Here is a 15,817-nt window from a genome sequence, read left to right as displayed (position 1 = left end):
ACAGTCTTTATAGATTTCAACTGCACGGAGGAGAACACATTACCTAGCACAGAAGAAACTTAAATTACTAAATTTCAGTATTACTATACATGGAGTATGGTGTAGGGATACACCAGAACTACTAACAGTACTTACGATGCAGTAACTTTTGCTGGGGAATTAAATGGATCATGTATCTCTTGCTGACCAGTAAATACTAATGTCATGTTTTCTAAGCAAATACAAGAAGGTGAAATGGACTGTTTTCTGCAGAAAATGTAAATTATGCTTCTCCCTTTGTCTTCCTTTCTCTTTTATCCCCCCCTTGTTTGGGATGCCCGTGTTGGGTCACGCTGTTCTGCACCAAACAAGAGCAGTCTGTAGCTTTCCGCACAGGCTGCACAGTTAGGCTGAGTTTAGCAGCTGTATCTTTGTCAGCTTATTCAGCAAGGTGGCGGTGTCAGTTTTGAAGTATCTGGCACAGGGCTGTTGGTGCATCTCTGTAGGTGTTCTGTAGCGAGTGTAGATGTTGCTGCCCACCGAAGCCCGTATGACTGGGCAGGGTGGGTGCTCCAGGACAGCCCCATATTAAGGCAGGTGCTGCTTTCTGGACTTGGTGGCTCAGCTTAGCTTGCCTTTCTTTTGTAGGAGCCTCTAATGCATTGAGCAAACATAAAATGATAACTTGGCTTAAGTTTTAGTCCCTCTTAACTGTCTTTAAATGTTTGATGTAGGTTTTTCCTGGGAGAGCTGGTAAAAAGGCTCAGAAAAGAGTGCTCTTTGGCAGCAACCCTGCTTCCTCAGCAACAAACCCATCCTCAGTCTTGACCTGGGGGACATCCCTTTTTGACATTGATGACGTCCTTGGTCATATTTCTCTGGAGATTAGCGTAGTTTAGCATTGATTGCATTTAAATCTTGTCTGCCAGATAATTGGAATCTTTTTCTAGCCATAGTTTACATAAGTACAGGAACTTAAAGCAGAAGAAAGGACCGTTTTTTAGGTTCAGCCAGGTGCTGCAAGAGTTAGCTAAATGGGACATTACCTTAAAGGGAGATCTGCAAATATATGAAGTAGTCTTATAGCTCTACAATTAGACCTAAGCCCGAGATCAGTGTTGGGTTGGAACTGAATGCAGCCCTACAGTCACAACTGCTGAGGTGTGAAAACTGAAATCTGATAGAGGAAATATTAAGGAGCTCTGCCAGACTGGAGCATTAAAATGTACTCCATCCTGCTTCCTTCCTGACATACCTGCTGCCCTTCTTTCCATGCCATCAATTTCTTGCCTACTTACCAAGACACTTTTTGACAGTTTGTTTTTTTCTTTTTAAACTCAACACCAAAATTGTATTTAAAGGAGACTCTTTCAGTTGGTACCTGGTTAGCAGAGTGAAGAGAATTTCTTTCAATCCTAGTTTAAGTGTCCAGCAGAGACTTTTTACTTCTCTTGTGTTCATGAAGTATTGTAGAACTGAAAGAGTTACCCATGTAAGTCAATTTATGTACAGAGAGTATACGTATGCTATTTCGTACAGCTGTGCTTTTACAGTATGATAAGAGAATATAAGATGATGTAGTCAGTTTTTCACAGTACATTCAGAGGAGCAAATACAGTTACAGTTAGGTTTGGGGAGGCAATTTTGCCATTTTCTGCCTCTTGCAATTTAGTCTTCTGTATATAACACAGCATTTTCAAGACTTATTAATGTGAAATCTGCTTTAACATGTTCTACTCAGCTCTGATTAACAATATGTGTTTTTTGAAAGGATCCTCAAGCAAGCATGTCTGCACTCTGCAAGCGATGTTACTGTACCTAAATTCATGCTCCTTTCTTTGTGCAGGCTTTTGAACGAAAGAGGAGGAAAAAGTGGGTGGAGATGATTGAATGCAGAGGTCACTATTTTATGTTCTTGCTTGCCATGTCAAGCATCATGTGTCCCTCGTTGGCAAGCGTGGTCAGATGGAGGAGCCAGAACAGAACAGTCGATTTAATCACTGTATTTTGTTTTTGGCCGTGGGTTTTCTGGCATACATATCTCTGCACAGTGGTAGCCAGAGCTTGGCTCCAGGAGTAAGTGCTTTTCGTATGTTTTGTAAACGGATGAGAGCAGTTTTTTGCCAATTTTTCTTTACATGTGTATGTTTCTACTAAATTAGCTTTTTGTCATATTACAAGGCGGTCAGTAAAATATGTGTCAGATAAGTGAATTGGTAAGTTGGCTGCTAAAAGAAATCTATCAATTATAATAAAAAATAATATTTCCAAGATCTAATTTCATAGCAGCATTTTATGATTAGGCTGTTCTCATTAATACTTAATTTTTTGTTGTTCCTGTAGTTTGCTGTTTTATTACGCTCTCCAGGTAGGCCTGTTTTATATACTACAAAGGAAATACAGACTACCGTGACTTTGTTTACAGAGTTTGGCAGACTACTTCCCAGAGCGAGAACTTATTTAAGCTCAGCTTAAATCATGTCTTTTATAGAAACTGCAAGCCAGAAATAAGGTAGTGGTGCAAAACTGTGTTTTTACGTAAGGGATTTTTTTGTTTGTTTGAATTGGGGGGGTTATAGAAATACTCAGCAATTATATAAATGAATACAATTTGTGAGTGCCTCTTAGGATATGTTTTTTCATGAACCAAAGGTTTACTACTGAGGAGTCTGAATGGATTAATTAATTTTCTTTGGTCAAGCAAGTGAAGTAAATCTGCCTTAAATTACATACTTTGAAGATTTTCTGTAGCGTAACTACTTTACACATATTTAATTTCTGGGGAATTTCACAATTTCAAGGATATCAGTCCTCTTACGCTGTATAGTATGCTGTGAAGTAATACCCAAACTAGGCAGCTGACAACATCTGCAGATTAATTCTGCGGCACTCTATTGTCATTCTTTTGTTTTGATAACTTGTTTTGATGACTTGTTGAATTGAGTAACTTGCAGTGACTTCCCTGCTTGGTATTTGGTACCTCAAATCATGTGATTTTTGTCCATGAATTGGAATTTTTATGCCATTTATCCCAATTTATGTTGGCACAGACTGACTTCTGTTTTTGAGATGGTGGAAGAACACATGCAATAGTTTATTCATTCCAATCTATTTGCAATTTAATCTCATGATTGTTAGAATATAGGAATAGAAAATAAAACAAGTTTCATTTTATAGTATCCTTTTCACATATATATAGCTTTTGTGAATGTCTTGGCTTTTCAGCAGAAATGTTTTGTATGTCATGAGGGCTAAATTTTGATCTTGGATGAGTAGAGAAAACTGCCCTATTGATTCCTGGAAATGTCTGTCCCTAAGAACATGAGACAGCTCCTTTTACTAATGAGAGTTTATCTGTGTGGAGGTATCGGAAAAGGTAATTAAAGGTGTAATGCATGTTAATTAAAGTCTGTTAAACACTTGTGCCCATGATTTTATTAATTAATAAAACGGCCTGAGGTCATGGTAATTCAGTCCAAGACCTTAAAGGGTAAGGACCCTGTGACAGACACCACAACCAACGATTGATTGATTTCCCCCCCCCCTTCCCCAAAGTGAATAAAAGTGTCAGGAATTTACTCTTGTGGACAAGCCCATTTATCAGATGCAGAACAGAAAAGTAAAACGGGCAAGGACAGTGGTGGAATTTTCTTTCAAGGAGTTTTATTTCAATATGTCTTAAGGTCTATATCATGTCAGTCTTCAGTTGGAAAGACTAAGCCTTTCACTTCTGAATTGTAATTAATGCTCAGATTTTATGCATTAGTAGTAGCCAGCGGTAGAGAGGGAATTGGGAGGGGGAATGGGATATGGTAGCCATGTCTCAGTGCAGCCCATACTGAGTTGCTAGGTCAGAGAGGAAGGAAGCTAGCTGCCAAAAGAGTGTATGTTTTTTTTTCCAGTCTTTGGTAACTCCTGGAGTTCTCAGACGTATTTTAAGACTTCTCTGGTGTCTTGCTATCAAATCCACACTTGTAAAAACATAACTTTTGCTGTTGTGATGTTTGTATTGCATGGACATTGCAGTAGGGACGCAGATACTGAACTGCAAGAGAAACGCAAACTGTGCTGAAGATCCAGTGTTTACAGAGAACTGTCCCTGTGGTGAATATGTCTGAAAAGAGACACGCTGGTTTTACAAACACTTCGTTTGCATGTGTTAATTTGAATCACTTTCAGTTTCGGCTCGTAAGTGGTTAAAATAAAGAACATTCTTGCTGACTGCATGGGCTTCTGTCAACTGAGTGCACTACTGCAGTACTGCTATATAGGCAGACACTACGTCACGTCGTTATCTCTGTTTAGCTTGTCTGTGCTTTATCATGTTGCCGAACAGTTTTAATAAAAAAAGAAAAAAGAGGGGGGGTGGGGGAAGAGACTGGTATGAATAGCTGTAAGTAGAACTATCTGAAAGCAGCAGATCTGGAGTGCCTTACACCAGCTGCTTACTGAAACAAAGAGAAGTATTATGAGAGGCACAATAAATGTGTTTGCTATCTCTGCTTTCAGTTGCAGCGCAGACACAAGCCGTCACAGTAATGAATTTTGAAGACTGGAGTTTAGACTTGGGGAATTTTATAAAACACAGTTGTTTTATCAGAGTGTTGTCTTGCCAGCTGTGTGATGCGAGTCTGGTTACCATGGAGTGTGGTCAGTTGGGGGAGACAAATGTAGTCAGTAAAACAGCATTTTGTGTGGTAGGCTCTGCTGTGGTTTCTCCCTCTCTGGTTTAAATTCCAGTTTGGTAAGGAGGAAAGCAGTGGGGAAAGAAGTCGCCTTTCTATTTAAATAAAAAGCAGTTTTACCCCTAATCAAACTTGCAGACCACATGAGAGGTCCTGGTGCAGTACAAATACAGTATATGAATATGCAATGCGTCCCTGTAAACAACGAAGGGGTATTTTTCCTCTTTCTTTTACCCTGTTATCTGGACTCTTTTGTTTGCTGCTGTTCTCTGCTTGCCTTGCGTCTGCAGGGTGGGCTGTACAAGATGCTGAGCACCGGCCACCAGTGTCTTCTCCTGAGGAGATGCTCAGTGCCTTCCAGCCTGTCCTGGAAGAGACTGAGGGTGTAAGAGCTCCTTCTGCTGCTCCTACCTGCTCACCGCTGCCACCTCTTTCAAATGTTGTTAATTTGATTAATTTTTGGCCAAATGGCCCTGTGGTGCTGCAGATACACTGGACAGTACTAGTATGTTTATCTGATGGCCTCAGTGTCCCCTGCGTAATTACCACATTACTTTAAAATTAGGAAAATGCATTACCAAATTCAACAGGCTTTAATTAGAAGCCATTCCTTTCTTTGCTAAATTTCTTTAAAATAGGTTTCTTTAATTCCAACATATGATAGCAATAGCCTTTTTACCAGATTTTTTACTCAATCTGGATGTTAATCTGTAAATGCTTTTGTTACCATACATATAATAAGATGCATTTTTATAATTTTTTTTAAAGAAAAACCCATTGAAGTAATTGTATAGTATCAGGCTCCTGGTCGCTGTTTGGGGGAAAGGAAAGGTTTCTAACTTGCTAAATTGGACAATGTCTAGAGATTAGTCTTTTGCAAACACCAGAGTCAGCTTTACATGGATATTTAAATGGCCCATGTTCCTCTCCGGAGTTGTTGAGAAGTCAGTAGGAGTTAGGTGCCTACACGGAATTTGTAATTGCTGTAATGGAATTTTGTGTTTGAGTCTTCAGAAGTGACCTGAGATACTGCAGAGAGAAGAGTGATTGCATATGGGTGGGATGAAAGTATCACAAACCTTAGTTGATGAAAGTTTTGTCTTTTGACATTGGTATTAACTTATTTTTTTCAAAGTGAGGGAGATTCCTCGCTAAGAGAAACTGGTATGATGTGGTTTACTTCTAAAGTTTAGAATACGAACACAGTGTAGGTGGAGGTTTCTACTAGCATAATATAAAGGCTGAAGAAAAAAGTGCAGCAATTTTACTGATATGAAGATTGTTTCATATGAGAGGTCTTTTTGGTAAAAGCTCTTGCGACACCTGAGTGGTTGTGGAGGGCTTCCCAATTAACACTTCAGTCGTTTCGAACAGGAGAGGGTCTGGGTGTCTGTCTTAGAGCATTTGCAGTAGAGCACAGTTTTTACTATTTAGAGCTGAGATGGAAAGTTCCTATTTAGATTCGGTGCCAGAGTCTTTAATAGAAATCATGACTTGTGGTGTATTATAGGTCAGTGTATGTTTGCTAGTTTATATTATGCTGACTAAATTGGCAAAATGCTTATTTTTACTGGTAAACATTCAGGAGGTTTTCTCCTCACTCGTTCTTTTTCCAACAAAATCGTATTTGTTGTGTGTGGAATTAAGGCAACATTTTATAAATCATCTGCCTTGGCGATGATGTGGAAATGTGTGGTGGCATACAAAGATTTCCATTGTCAGGCACCTCAGGGCTGTAGATGGAGTTAACTTTATCCTAATTTTAGTTCTGGAAATTATGGGCATGTAGAAAACAAAATGCTTCTGGCAGTGTAGGAAAAATACAAATTTTAAACTCTAGCAAAAGCGGCTATTTCAGGCATATTACCAGAATAGGTGACCCTGGTTAATTTAGCTCCGCTCCAAGCCCCTTATGAAGCCCCAGAAGCATTTTTTAACATTTTTAAATTCCTATGAGGTCTAAATATGACCTGTGGCTGTTAGGATGTGAGTTCCAGTAAAGTCCATAACTGCTGGTGGAAATGCAGCACTGTGCTTTGGGCTATACATTTAGCGAGACATTTAATTGAAATGGGAAAAGTCCTGTGGTCACCCTTTAATGCGTGCTTAGTAACAATATGTGAATGTGTTTATGCGCAAGCTAATTGTATCACTTCTGGATTTATTTATACACAGCTCCCACATGCTGTGAATGGCGTTTTCTGATAAGTGTCAGATTATATAAAATTTATAATCTACTCAATACTCTACCACCGGTCTGCTGAGTTGAAAATCAGCATTCTTAAAACTGAAATTTTGTGATTCTTGTGCTGAAGAATTGTGCTTTTTTGTTCATTGCTCCAAACATAGTTTAAATGTATAGAGAAGGACATCTAAGGTCAAATTTAAAACTTGCATCAGCAAGTTCCAATTTTTTCCCCAATTTTTACCTTGCATAGTTATATACTAGACAAGCTTGTTTTGGACAGCTTTTTATAAAAGGAATCATTTGAGAATTTGAACGCTTATTCAGTTTTACATCTTGAATATTTGGCATAAATGTGAACTGCAGCCCTGGAATTTATAACCACAACCATAAGAAAAGGAACAAAGCGTATTTCATTGCGAATAGTCATGCTTTGCAGAATGAGGTAATGAGAGTTCAGTGTTGGAATGGCAGCTTGTAAGAAGGAATGCTTCTGAATAAAAACGTTGTTGGAAAGATGTGTTTAGCTCAACCTTTCAGATCATCTGGGGTGAGTCGACCCCTCTCATTTTACCTTATTTCAACTGTTTATTCCAGCATAAAGCGCTCAATTATGCTTTATGATGCCTCATTTATCTTACAGCCATGTTAAAGGTACCTACATAGACCTGACATCTGTTTGCAAGAATGTTTTCAAAGAGCATGCTCTTTTTTACCCCTTTTCCCTGTCGTGTTCATTCTCACTTGTCGTCTTCCTGCAGGTGAAGCAGCTCTAAGAGGCGAGCCCAGGATGCAGTCTCTCCCAGTCTCCTCTGCTCTCACCAACCATCGCACAGGCCCTCCTCCCATCAGTCCCAACAAGAGGAAGCTCAGCATGGACCAAGGGGATGATGAGCTAGACTGTGAAAACGACCACGTTTCTAAAATGAGTCGAATGTTCAATCCCCATCTGTAAGTGTCTTGCTTTTATTACCTCTGGTTCGTAGAATTTACTTCTGTCCTCTTCATTTTTGTGTGTGCTAAAATCAGACTGTGTCTAAAACTTTGTGCTAGATTTTTCCTTTGTTCCAGTTTGTATGGAAGATCTGCACAAAGCCTGGTGTGATTAGATGGGTGACTTCTGGTTTTCTTTTATTTTCATACAGCATGAAGTAACAGGAATTAGCCCAACTTTAGCTATTTATAGTAAAACACACGTATTCACCTTGCAGTTCCTCAAGTATTGTTCCTTTGTTCTGCGTCATCTGCTCCTTTCACTTCCCCTGATTCTGAGGGCTCTGTACTCCCTGACGATGGGGGTGGGGAAGCAGGAGGAGGGGAAACAGAAGTGCTTGGCGTTTTTCTGAGGCCGGGAGATTGTGAGCCAGCTGCTCTTAGTCTGCCTTGACAACTGGGCAAGCTGCAGTTGTTGCTAAACATGACTTAAAGGCTCGCACCGCAGCTCTGACAGTCAGATGTGGAATTTTTCGCCCAGGTAAGGTGTTGATGAGTTAGGTGCATGTGTTGGGTAATCGTCAAATGCCATTCTTGCTGCGTTCTCATTCCTGGGAAGGCAAGGCTGGTTGGCATGAAGCACAGGCTTAGGGAATTCCTTTCATTCTTGACTGGAGGAAGCGATGGGAGCGGTTCAGCAGCCCAGGGCAGGCTGATAGCTGCGCGCCTTTCCCTGCTGCCTCAGCTCCCGCAGCCGCCGCATTCCCCGCATTCCACGCTGCTGTGGACTGTTGTGTTCAGTCATAAGATGTGGACAGAGGTATTTATCCTCAAATAAATCACCACAGTGTTAGTCAGAGCCTGGGCCTGTAGTCTGCAGTCTTGGAATTTGTTACAAATCAGGAATCCAGCACTGAAGTAATGCAAAACAATAAAAGCTTACAAGCAGGGAGAGACTGGTCCTTTACAACATACCTCGTTCTTTCTCCTGAAAACTTAACTGTTTACAGACTTTCCTTGGAGCTCAGAACGCTGGTATTGGAAAGAAGCGTGTGCTGCATTTCTGTGGCATTACATACATGACACAACTGAAGAAATTTATGGCATTTTTAAATTATTATGTAACTTTGTGGGAAAAGGTGTGATTTTTTTTTAAAAAAACCCTCATTTGCTAGTGATGAAATAAAACACAGCTGGCAGTTATGTACATTATAGCACTTTATACAGGGGAGGCCATAAAAATAATGAAGTCTGAACCAACAGACTCATGTGCAACCAAGGTTCAAAACTAAAAGATACAGGCAGTTAGTTCATGTGATCCCTTAGATATATTTTAAAGCTATCTGATCTTTTCCAATAGGGTACATTTTAACTCTTTCTGTGATCTTGTATATGAAATGTACGTCATCTTATAATAAAAAGCACTGGTTGTCTGGCTAGCGTTCACATGATGGGACTTAATCTACTTCAGTTAAACCATCTACCACACATGAATCATAATCCAAAATAGCATACACAAGGCCATCTTTTTTCTGCTTTCTTTTGTAAGTTTGATCTGGCCATATGAAAATATGCTTTCAACTGAATATTACAAAACCTCAAACTTTTGTGATACATCTGAAATAACTCTGTATATTTCAGATATATCAGAAAAGTTCACAAACATTCAAATGGACTTTTACTCCCCATTTTCCTGACACCACCACCAATGAGGTTATTTTTTTTAATGTTTTTCATACTTTCCCTCTTTTTCGCATTATGATGTTCGGGTTTAACGATAGAAATGGATTACTCAAACTTTGTGGAACTGCCCTAAAAATTTTGTTTTGGAGGTGGGAAGTATGTTGCAGAAGCTTGACTTGTTCACACTAGAGAGAAGACAGTAGATTTGAGGGAAGTATTTTATGGAACACAATAATGGCAGTCATGTTGTAGTGACTTGGAGGTTCTAGGAGCGCAAGTTTGGCAACATTTAATTTAGAAAACCAAATCGATAGGAGATGTGGAGCGTAATGTGGAGACTAGACAGCACGGTATCTTTGGCTATAGGAAAGACATTTTTGTGATTTGGACTCTAAAGGTGAAGTTCAGAGTCTATGTATTTTGAACTTTTTGGGACAAAGTCCCCTGAAAGCATAGGACAAAAGAGTCGATGATACAAAAACTGGGCATAGCTGCCCCGGTCAATATTAGTTAGGGCTACGGACTGCACGCCTTTGCCACGTAGCGGTGTTTAAATCCATACTCCTCGGCCTGAACGTCTTCAGTTGTTCTAAATGTCCCAGTGGGGAAATCTTTCTCATTTGGAAGTCAGTGCCTGGAAGACAGAAGTCTTTATAACCACGAGCAGCTCTTGTTCAGACATTTGGGTCTCTGTGATTGCATTGGTAGAACTGTGAAGCAGTTGTACATTCATCCTCTTAACACCAGCATATTGTGGTTGGAAACGTAATTAAATAGGACAAGAATTGTGTGCTGCGGTTCATTATAAATGGTAGAACCTTTTGTTAGCAACTGGATGTTAACTCTTAGGTACCAGCAGCCTAGCATCTCAGTCACCGTGCTTCAGTGGGCATGCATCCATTTAAATGCTTTGGATATTTTAGTGGCAATCCCCTGATGCCAGCCTTTTGTTTGGAAATTGAATGCTTTGAGATATTCCCTGTTCAGGTGTAACTCCCTGATGTATCTTCTTTGATTAGGTTGAGTTATACTTGGATATGTTTACTTTTATCATGGAAAAACATAGCTATTGGAGTACAGTCTCTGGAGCAGAGTGAATCAAATGCCCTGGCAATTCTACCAGGTTTCTAAAATATGTAATGGAATTCCTGTGCAAAGAACATTTATCAAGGGCTCTGATTTTCAGAGGAGATAATTCTCAGCTTTAGGATAATGAAATATACTTGAAACCTTGTGGTTAATTTTTAAAAATCAGGATGTGAAACTGCCTGCCTGCCTTAGGGCAGCACACTGTATTTATACAGCTTCTGTATTGTTGTGGTCATAGAGATTACACCCATAAGCTCCTCACTTGGGAAAAATGAATACTTCCACCCCAAATTAAAACCTAGGCACTGTAATATGAAGTTCCTTCATTTGTGTTTCATGCTTCCTTGTATGGCCCTCAACGTTTTACTTAAAATGCATTTGCTAAAGTATAATCTTGCTGAAGTAAATGTGCTTTTTGTACCGTACTTTATTTTCTGGTGCTTTGTAAAGGAGAGGCAAGCCTGTTTTAAGCCTCAAGTTGAAACATGCCTTTGTTTTCGTATGACTTCACTAAAATCACCTTGATTTACAGAGGAGTAATTAGGAGCTTGATTTATGTAAGAATTACAAGCGCTTTATGTATGGGTAAAGTGGCTGAGAGCTATACCAGTCTTTCTTAACAAACGAAGCTGCTTTGTTATATTTCCAAGGTGAATTTAGCATTTCATGGCAACTCCTGTGTAAAATTACCTCTATCTGGGCGTTGTGATGTAAGGGGCACGTGAATGAAATGTGTTGTACCTTTAAGCAAAGGTCTTGGGCCTGACCTGTGTTATGTGGGTTTCTTGTTTGTCAGGCTGGAGGCATTTTCTCATTTTCACAGTTCAGCTGAAAACAAAGGCCTCCTTCTCCTGGCAGGGAGCTCTGCAGAGCTGACATCAGCCTTTTCCCAGCGGGCGGCAGCGCTGCCCTAAGAGCCTGCGCAGGGAGCGGAGGAGTTTCTGCTCATGGCATTTTGTTTGCCAAGTAGCAAAGAAAACGAGTAAATGCCAAGAGCGCAACATTTTAAGTTTTCTTTTTTTTTCTTTTTTTTTTTTTTTTTTAAGAAATTACACTGGGCTGGTTTTGCCTCTCTGATTTTTAGTAGGAACTAGCAAATATGTGACTCTTAACTGCTTTTGGGCAAAGGAAGAGTGGTGGCCTAATACTGTATAGTTGCGGCGTAGCAATTTTAAAAATAGTTTGTGAGCTAGCAAATTGTGGGATCAAATCACCATATTTAACCTTAAAGTGAATTGATGTCACCGACATCTTCAAAAGGATTCGGATTTTGTGTTACTGGTAAAATTATATATGTAACTGACCACTTGAGTTTGTATTGGAAAGGACTGTTATGTTTCATAGAATTATGGAATCATGGAATCATTTTGTTTGCTTGTCGAGTACATCAGGCTGAAAGTTAGCATTTTTGGCTTGGGACAAGCAGGCTGGTGAATGGAATATTTTCCCCTCAGTCTCTTTGTCACAATTCCCATTTGGTTTGGTAGCATTAGGATTGCAATGAAAATTGATTTCTGTATGAAAATAATCTTACGGCAAACATTTGCAGCTGCTAGGTAGATGTCTGAGGAATAATCATCTCTTGATTTGTGTGAATATATAATCTGGCTTTTTCTTGTAATAAAAGAAAGGTCTGCATATGAATAATGCAGCTTAACGTGTATTGCACAGAATGATACTTAGTTTTGGATATCACCGTAAGACCCTGTTTCAGATTCTAGGTTGTGTCTTCACTTTTCTTCCAGTGAAGAATCATGGCAAATCTGGTAAAGCCAGCCTAGATTCGTGGAGTTTGGAAGCTGCCGTATATCCTAAGTTTTTCTTACCATGAATATCCAATGGAGTTTGCTTGCTTTAATGACACTGTAATAGAAATTACCCTGGCACCCTTTTAAAAAAAATCTGTCTTAAGCTGTCCTGAAAGTTACCTGGATTTGAAGAGCATCAGTTCAGGTTAGAACAGGCTGGAGGAAGTCCTTTCATCCAACCTCCTGCCTGAAGCAGGGCCAGCTGTGTCCTCTTCAAGCTTGTAGTAGCTCAAAGCAAGGAATTTTGAGTAAAATTGGAAGTATTCACGCTCCTTATTAGAGGAGGACTCCGTCACCTTCCTCTGTACCGTTCCCTTACCCCAGCTGAGAATGCAGGGTGGAAATGTTCTGCAGAAAGTCAGGTCCCCATTGTGGTGGAGGCTGGCTCCAGCTCCAAGCAGGGCTTGAAAAGATTTAGAACTGGGTTGCAGAGGTAGCGTGGGAGTTTTCAGAAAAAGTTCTTCGCTGCTAACTACTGCTTTTTTGGTTCCAGATTTCATGTGGTATTAAGAAATATGTTTACACTGTCATTTTATTGTGACAAATTAGAATTGAAAAAAAAAAAACCAACACACACCACTTGGAACACCCAAAATGTCTCTCATTTGCTTGCAGGCATCTTCACTCAGTTCTCTTGGCACGAATATGCCTTTGAAGTATTTTAGGATTAACCTGGTGTTTTCAGAGCAGTCCTGTTGAAGCTGAAATCCTCTGTGCTGCCAGTGGAACTGGTACAATGTGGCTCTTGTTGATTACAGCGGACAAAGGATTACAGAGCAGGTTTCGAAATGCCTTTCCTAATTTTTTTTTTCTTTCCTTGTATGCATTGCTTGAATGATGGACCAGATCAATCAGATATATTTTCTCATTTATTAATGGAGATCATGCGCTACATAAAATTATTCTTAAATTGTTTCCAACAAATGTACACTAAATTGAACCTTCAGAGAGGGACTTCAAAGAGCAAATGTATCTGAGTTAATATTTAACGCTGGGTTTTGCAGAAGTTCTTATCCAAGGGGGAATGATAGAAAGTACTCAAGTCCCTTTCAGCTCAGGAGAGTGTAGCTGAGCACATGTGAAATGCTTGTTATGAACAGTTTCACAGCTAAAAATTGATTGACAGCTTATCAGTCCTTCCCAGGAAGTCCTGATCTGTTAAAATTTGGGTATATGTTTAAGCACTTGAGAAATCAGGCAATGTTAGTTCAGGTGTCTCCACTTGCAAACAGAAAGGTTTTGTTAGCTAGCTCCAGAATTCTGCTTTGAGGTAATATTTTCCACTTTCATTTTCCTTCTTTTGTAAAGGGAACATAAACCTTCCGTAGGACGGACAAAGCTGTGTCATCCCTGTGGAGCAGCGTCACCACCGGCACAAGGCATCGCCCGCTGGCGGGAGGTGACAAGGAGGCCCACAGGCCACCAGTCCCTCCCACCCCGGTCTCGGCTTTTTACCCATTTTTGTGTCATTTCATTCACTCTTTATTTTTGTTGAAGGGGAATTTTACATTGCCGAAATTATCATCTCCCTGCACTGGGGTGAAATTCAGCACCAACCGGAAAGTCTGATAGCTAAGCAAGAGGCAAGAAAACAACCAGTAACATTTACAAACATATTCTAGATGTATATCCTAACCATATGGAAACAAAGGTTTAATCTCACTTCTTTTTATTTAACCATTTTCCCAGATGTTTCCTGCAGTTTGACAGATGTACCATTTGCTAGAAAGTTGCGCTCTTGAGAATTAGAATGTTATGGACACGGTTGCTATAGACAATGACTCTATAAGGGTAAGATTTGGAATAAAATGTTACATTAATTTCTAGTTGAATAAGTAAATTTCTTTCCCCAGACTGGAAGTGCTGGCCTGGACAGTCTCCTTTCATTTTCCCTCATGCTGTAACGTGCTGCGAAAACACGCGAACTGGCTTTAACTCCTTCCTGCAAAATTGCCGAGTGCCAACTCTGAATCCATGGTGTTATTTCATAGTGTCGAAAGGGGAAAAGTATTCCTCTGGCTGTTTCTGACCATCCGTGGCCATCTTTACCTTTCCAACAAGCGCCCTGACCGGTAGCCAGCCTTCCCCCGTCTCCCCTCTGAAGGGGGGCGTGAAGAAATGGAGGGGAAACGAGCGTGCGGTGGCCTTCTTCCTAATGATTCCCAAAAAAATGCCGTGGGGCGGGCGCCGAGGAGCCCCCTGCGGCACCGGCCAGCTCCCCGCGGGAAGATGGCGGCGCTGAGGGGGGCCGGGGGGGGCGGGCGGCGCGGCGCGGCTGGGGGACTCTTATCGTGACGAGGCGGCGGGGCCGCGCTCTGCGCCTCAGCCGCTCGCCGGGCTGGTGAGGCCCCGGGCGGGCCGGGGGGGAAGGCGGAGGCGGCCGCCCTCCTCCGCCCCGGCCATGCTTACCCCGAGGTTAGTACCGGGCCTAGCCCGGCGGCCCCCGCGCCTGGGAAGGGGGTGGGTATGGTTTTCTTTGAGGATTTATCCCGAAAGAAAAATTGACAAGGGAAATAAAAGGGGTTTGCCGCCATTGAAGCCTGAAAGGTTTTGACCTCAGTTATTTGACCGCTTCCCCCAGTGGAAAATGTTGCTGGCATCCGCTGTGCTTTGTAGTTGCTGGGATGTTGACTAAATTAGATACCCATGGCCATACTGCCTGACTGAAATCGAGGCCTCCTTTAAATTTCTTACATAACTCTGCAAACGCTGTAAACAAACTCTGCAGTTCAGCAGCTCTCCAAGATTTCTCATTCACAATGTAAATATTGTTCCTAAAATACCCTGGAATGTGAACATAGAAAGCAGAGCCTGTTTGTTGGCTGGTGGTACCTGCAGGGCTGCCTGTGTAGGGGACTTGGATGTCGCCCCTTCGGTGGCACCGAAGCGAGCACAGGGTGCCCGGGAGGGACGGGTTTGGTAAGCCATGAGAAAAACTCCCCAAAACATCTGGGGAGAAGCCTCAGCCACACTCCAATTACTGCTTCATGTAGTCTTTAATGTGGCACAGATGTACAGTTACTGTAAATAATGGAGGAGTCGCACATTACAGTCAAGTTAAGGTCGATTCCTGTGTTGCTGTCAAAGTCCTCTCTTTAAAGTCCTCGTCTGCCAGAGTTGTTTTGTTTGAGCTGTATGGACGTGGCTGACTTCTTGCTATCTGAATGATAAGCAATGAGGCTTCCCACATCTTTTTGTCACATTTTTAATCAGTACGTTTTAGTGTTCATAAAACAGACTTTTAAAAAAAAATGTCTGATTTATTTAATCCCCAGACATTTCTGCTTGTGACTTGCTTTTCTAACCGAAGTCTCCCTTAAACCAGAAGTTTCTGTGAGAGGATACTGTTGATTGTGGAATTTGATGGTTAACTTGGGTGCCGTAACTGCAGAAGCGCCTTTTCAAACACACTTAACTGCTTCTGCTGTGGTTGGTTTGGTTATCAGCTTTTCAAA

At 41.0% G+C, this 15,817-nt stretch overlaps 1 protein-coding gene across 3 annotated transcripts in view; it reads left to right on the top strand.

Moving 5' to 3' along the window:
• VGLL4 (vestigial like family member 4) overlaps positions 1 to 15,817 on the top strand; it is a 108,121-nt gene that overhangs the window by 74,007 nt on the left and 18,297 nt on the right. For all 3 annotated transcript variants that reach the window (XM_054215744.1, XM_054215743.1, XM_054215745.1), the window contains one exon: positions 7,611 to 7,800. In XM_054215744.1, coding sequence (XP_054071719.1) covers positions 7,611 to 7,800 — 190 coding nt within the window. The remainder of the gene's footprint in view (positions 1 to 7,610; positions 7,801 to 15,817) is intronic.

Source organism: Rissa tridactyla, chromosome 10 (assembly GCF_028500815.1).
Source record: "Rissa tridactyla isolate bRisTri1 chromosome 10, bRisTri1.patW.cur.20221130, whole genome shotgun sequence".
Lineage (NCBI taxonomy): Eukaryota > Metazoa > Chordata > Aves > Charadriiformes > Laridae > Rissa > Rissa tridactyla.
Note: the sequence above shows the minus strand (reverse complement) of the source record. Positions and strands in the feature narration are given on the sequence as shown.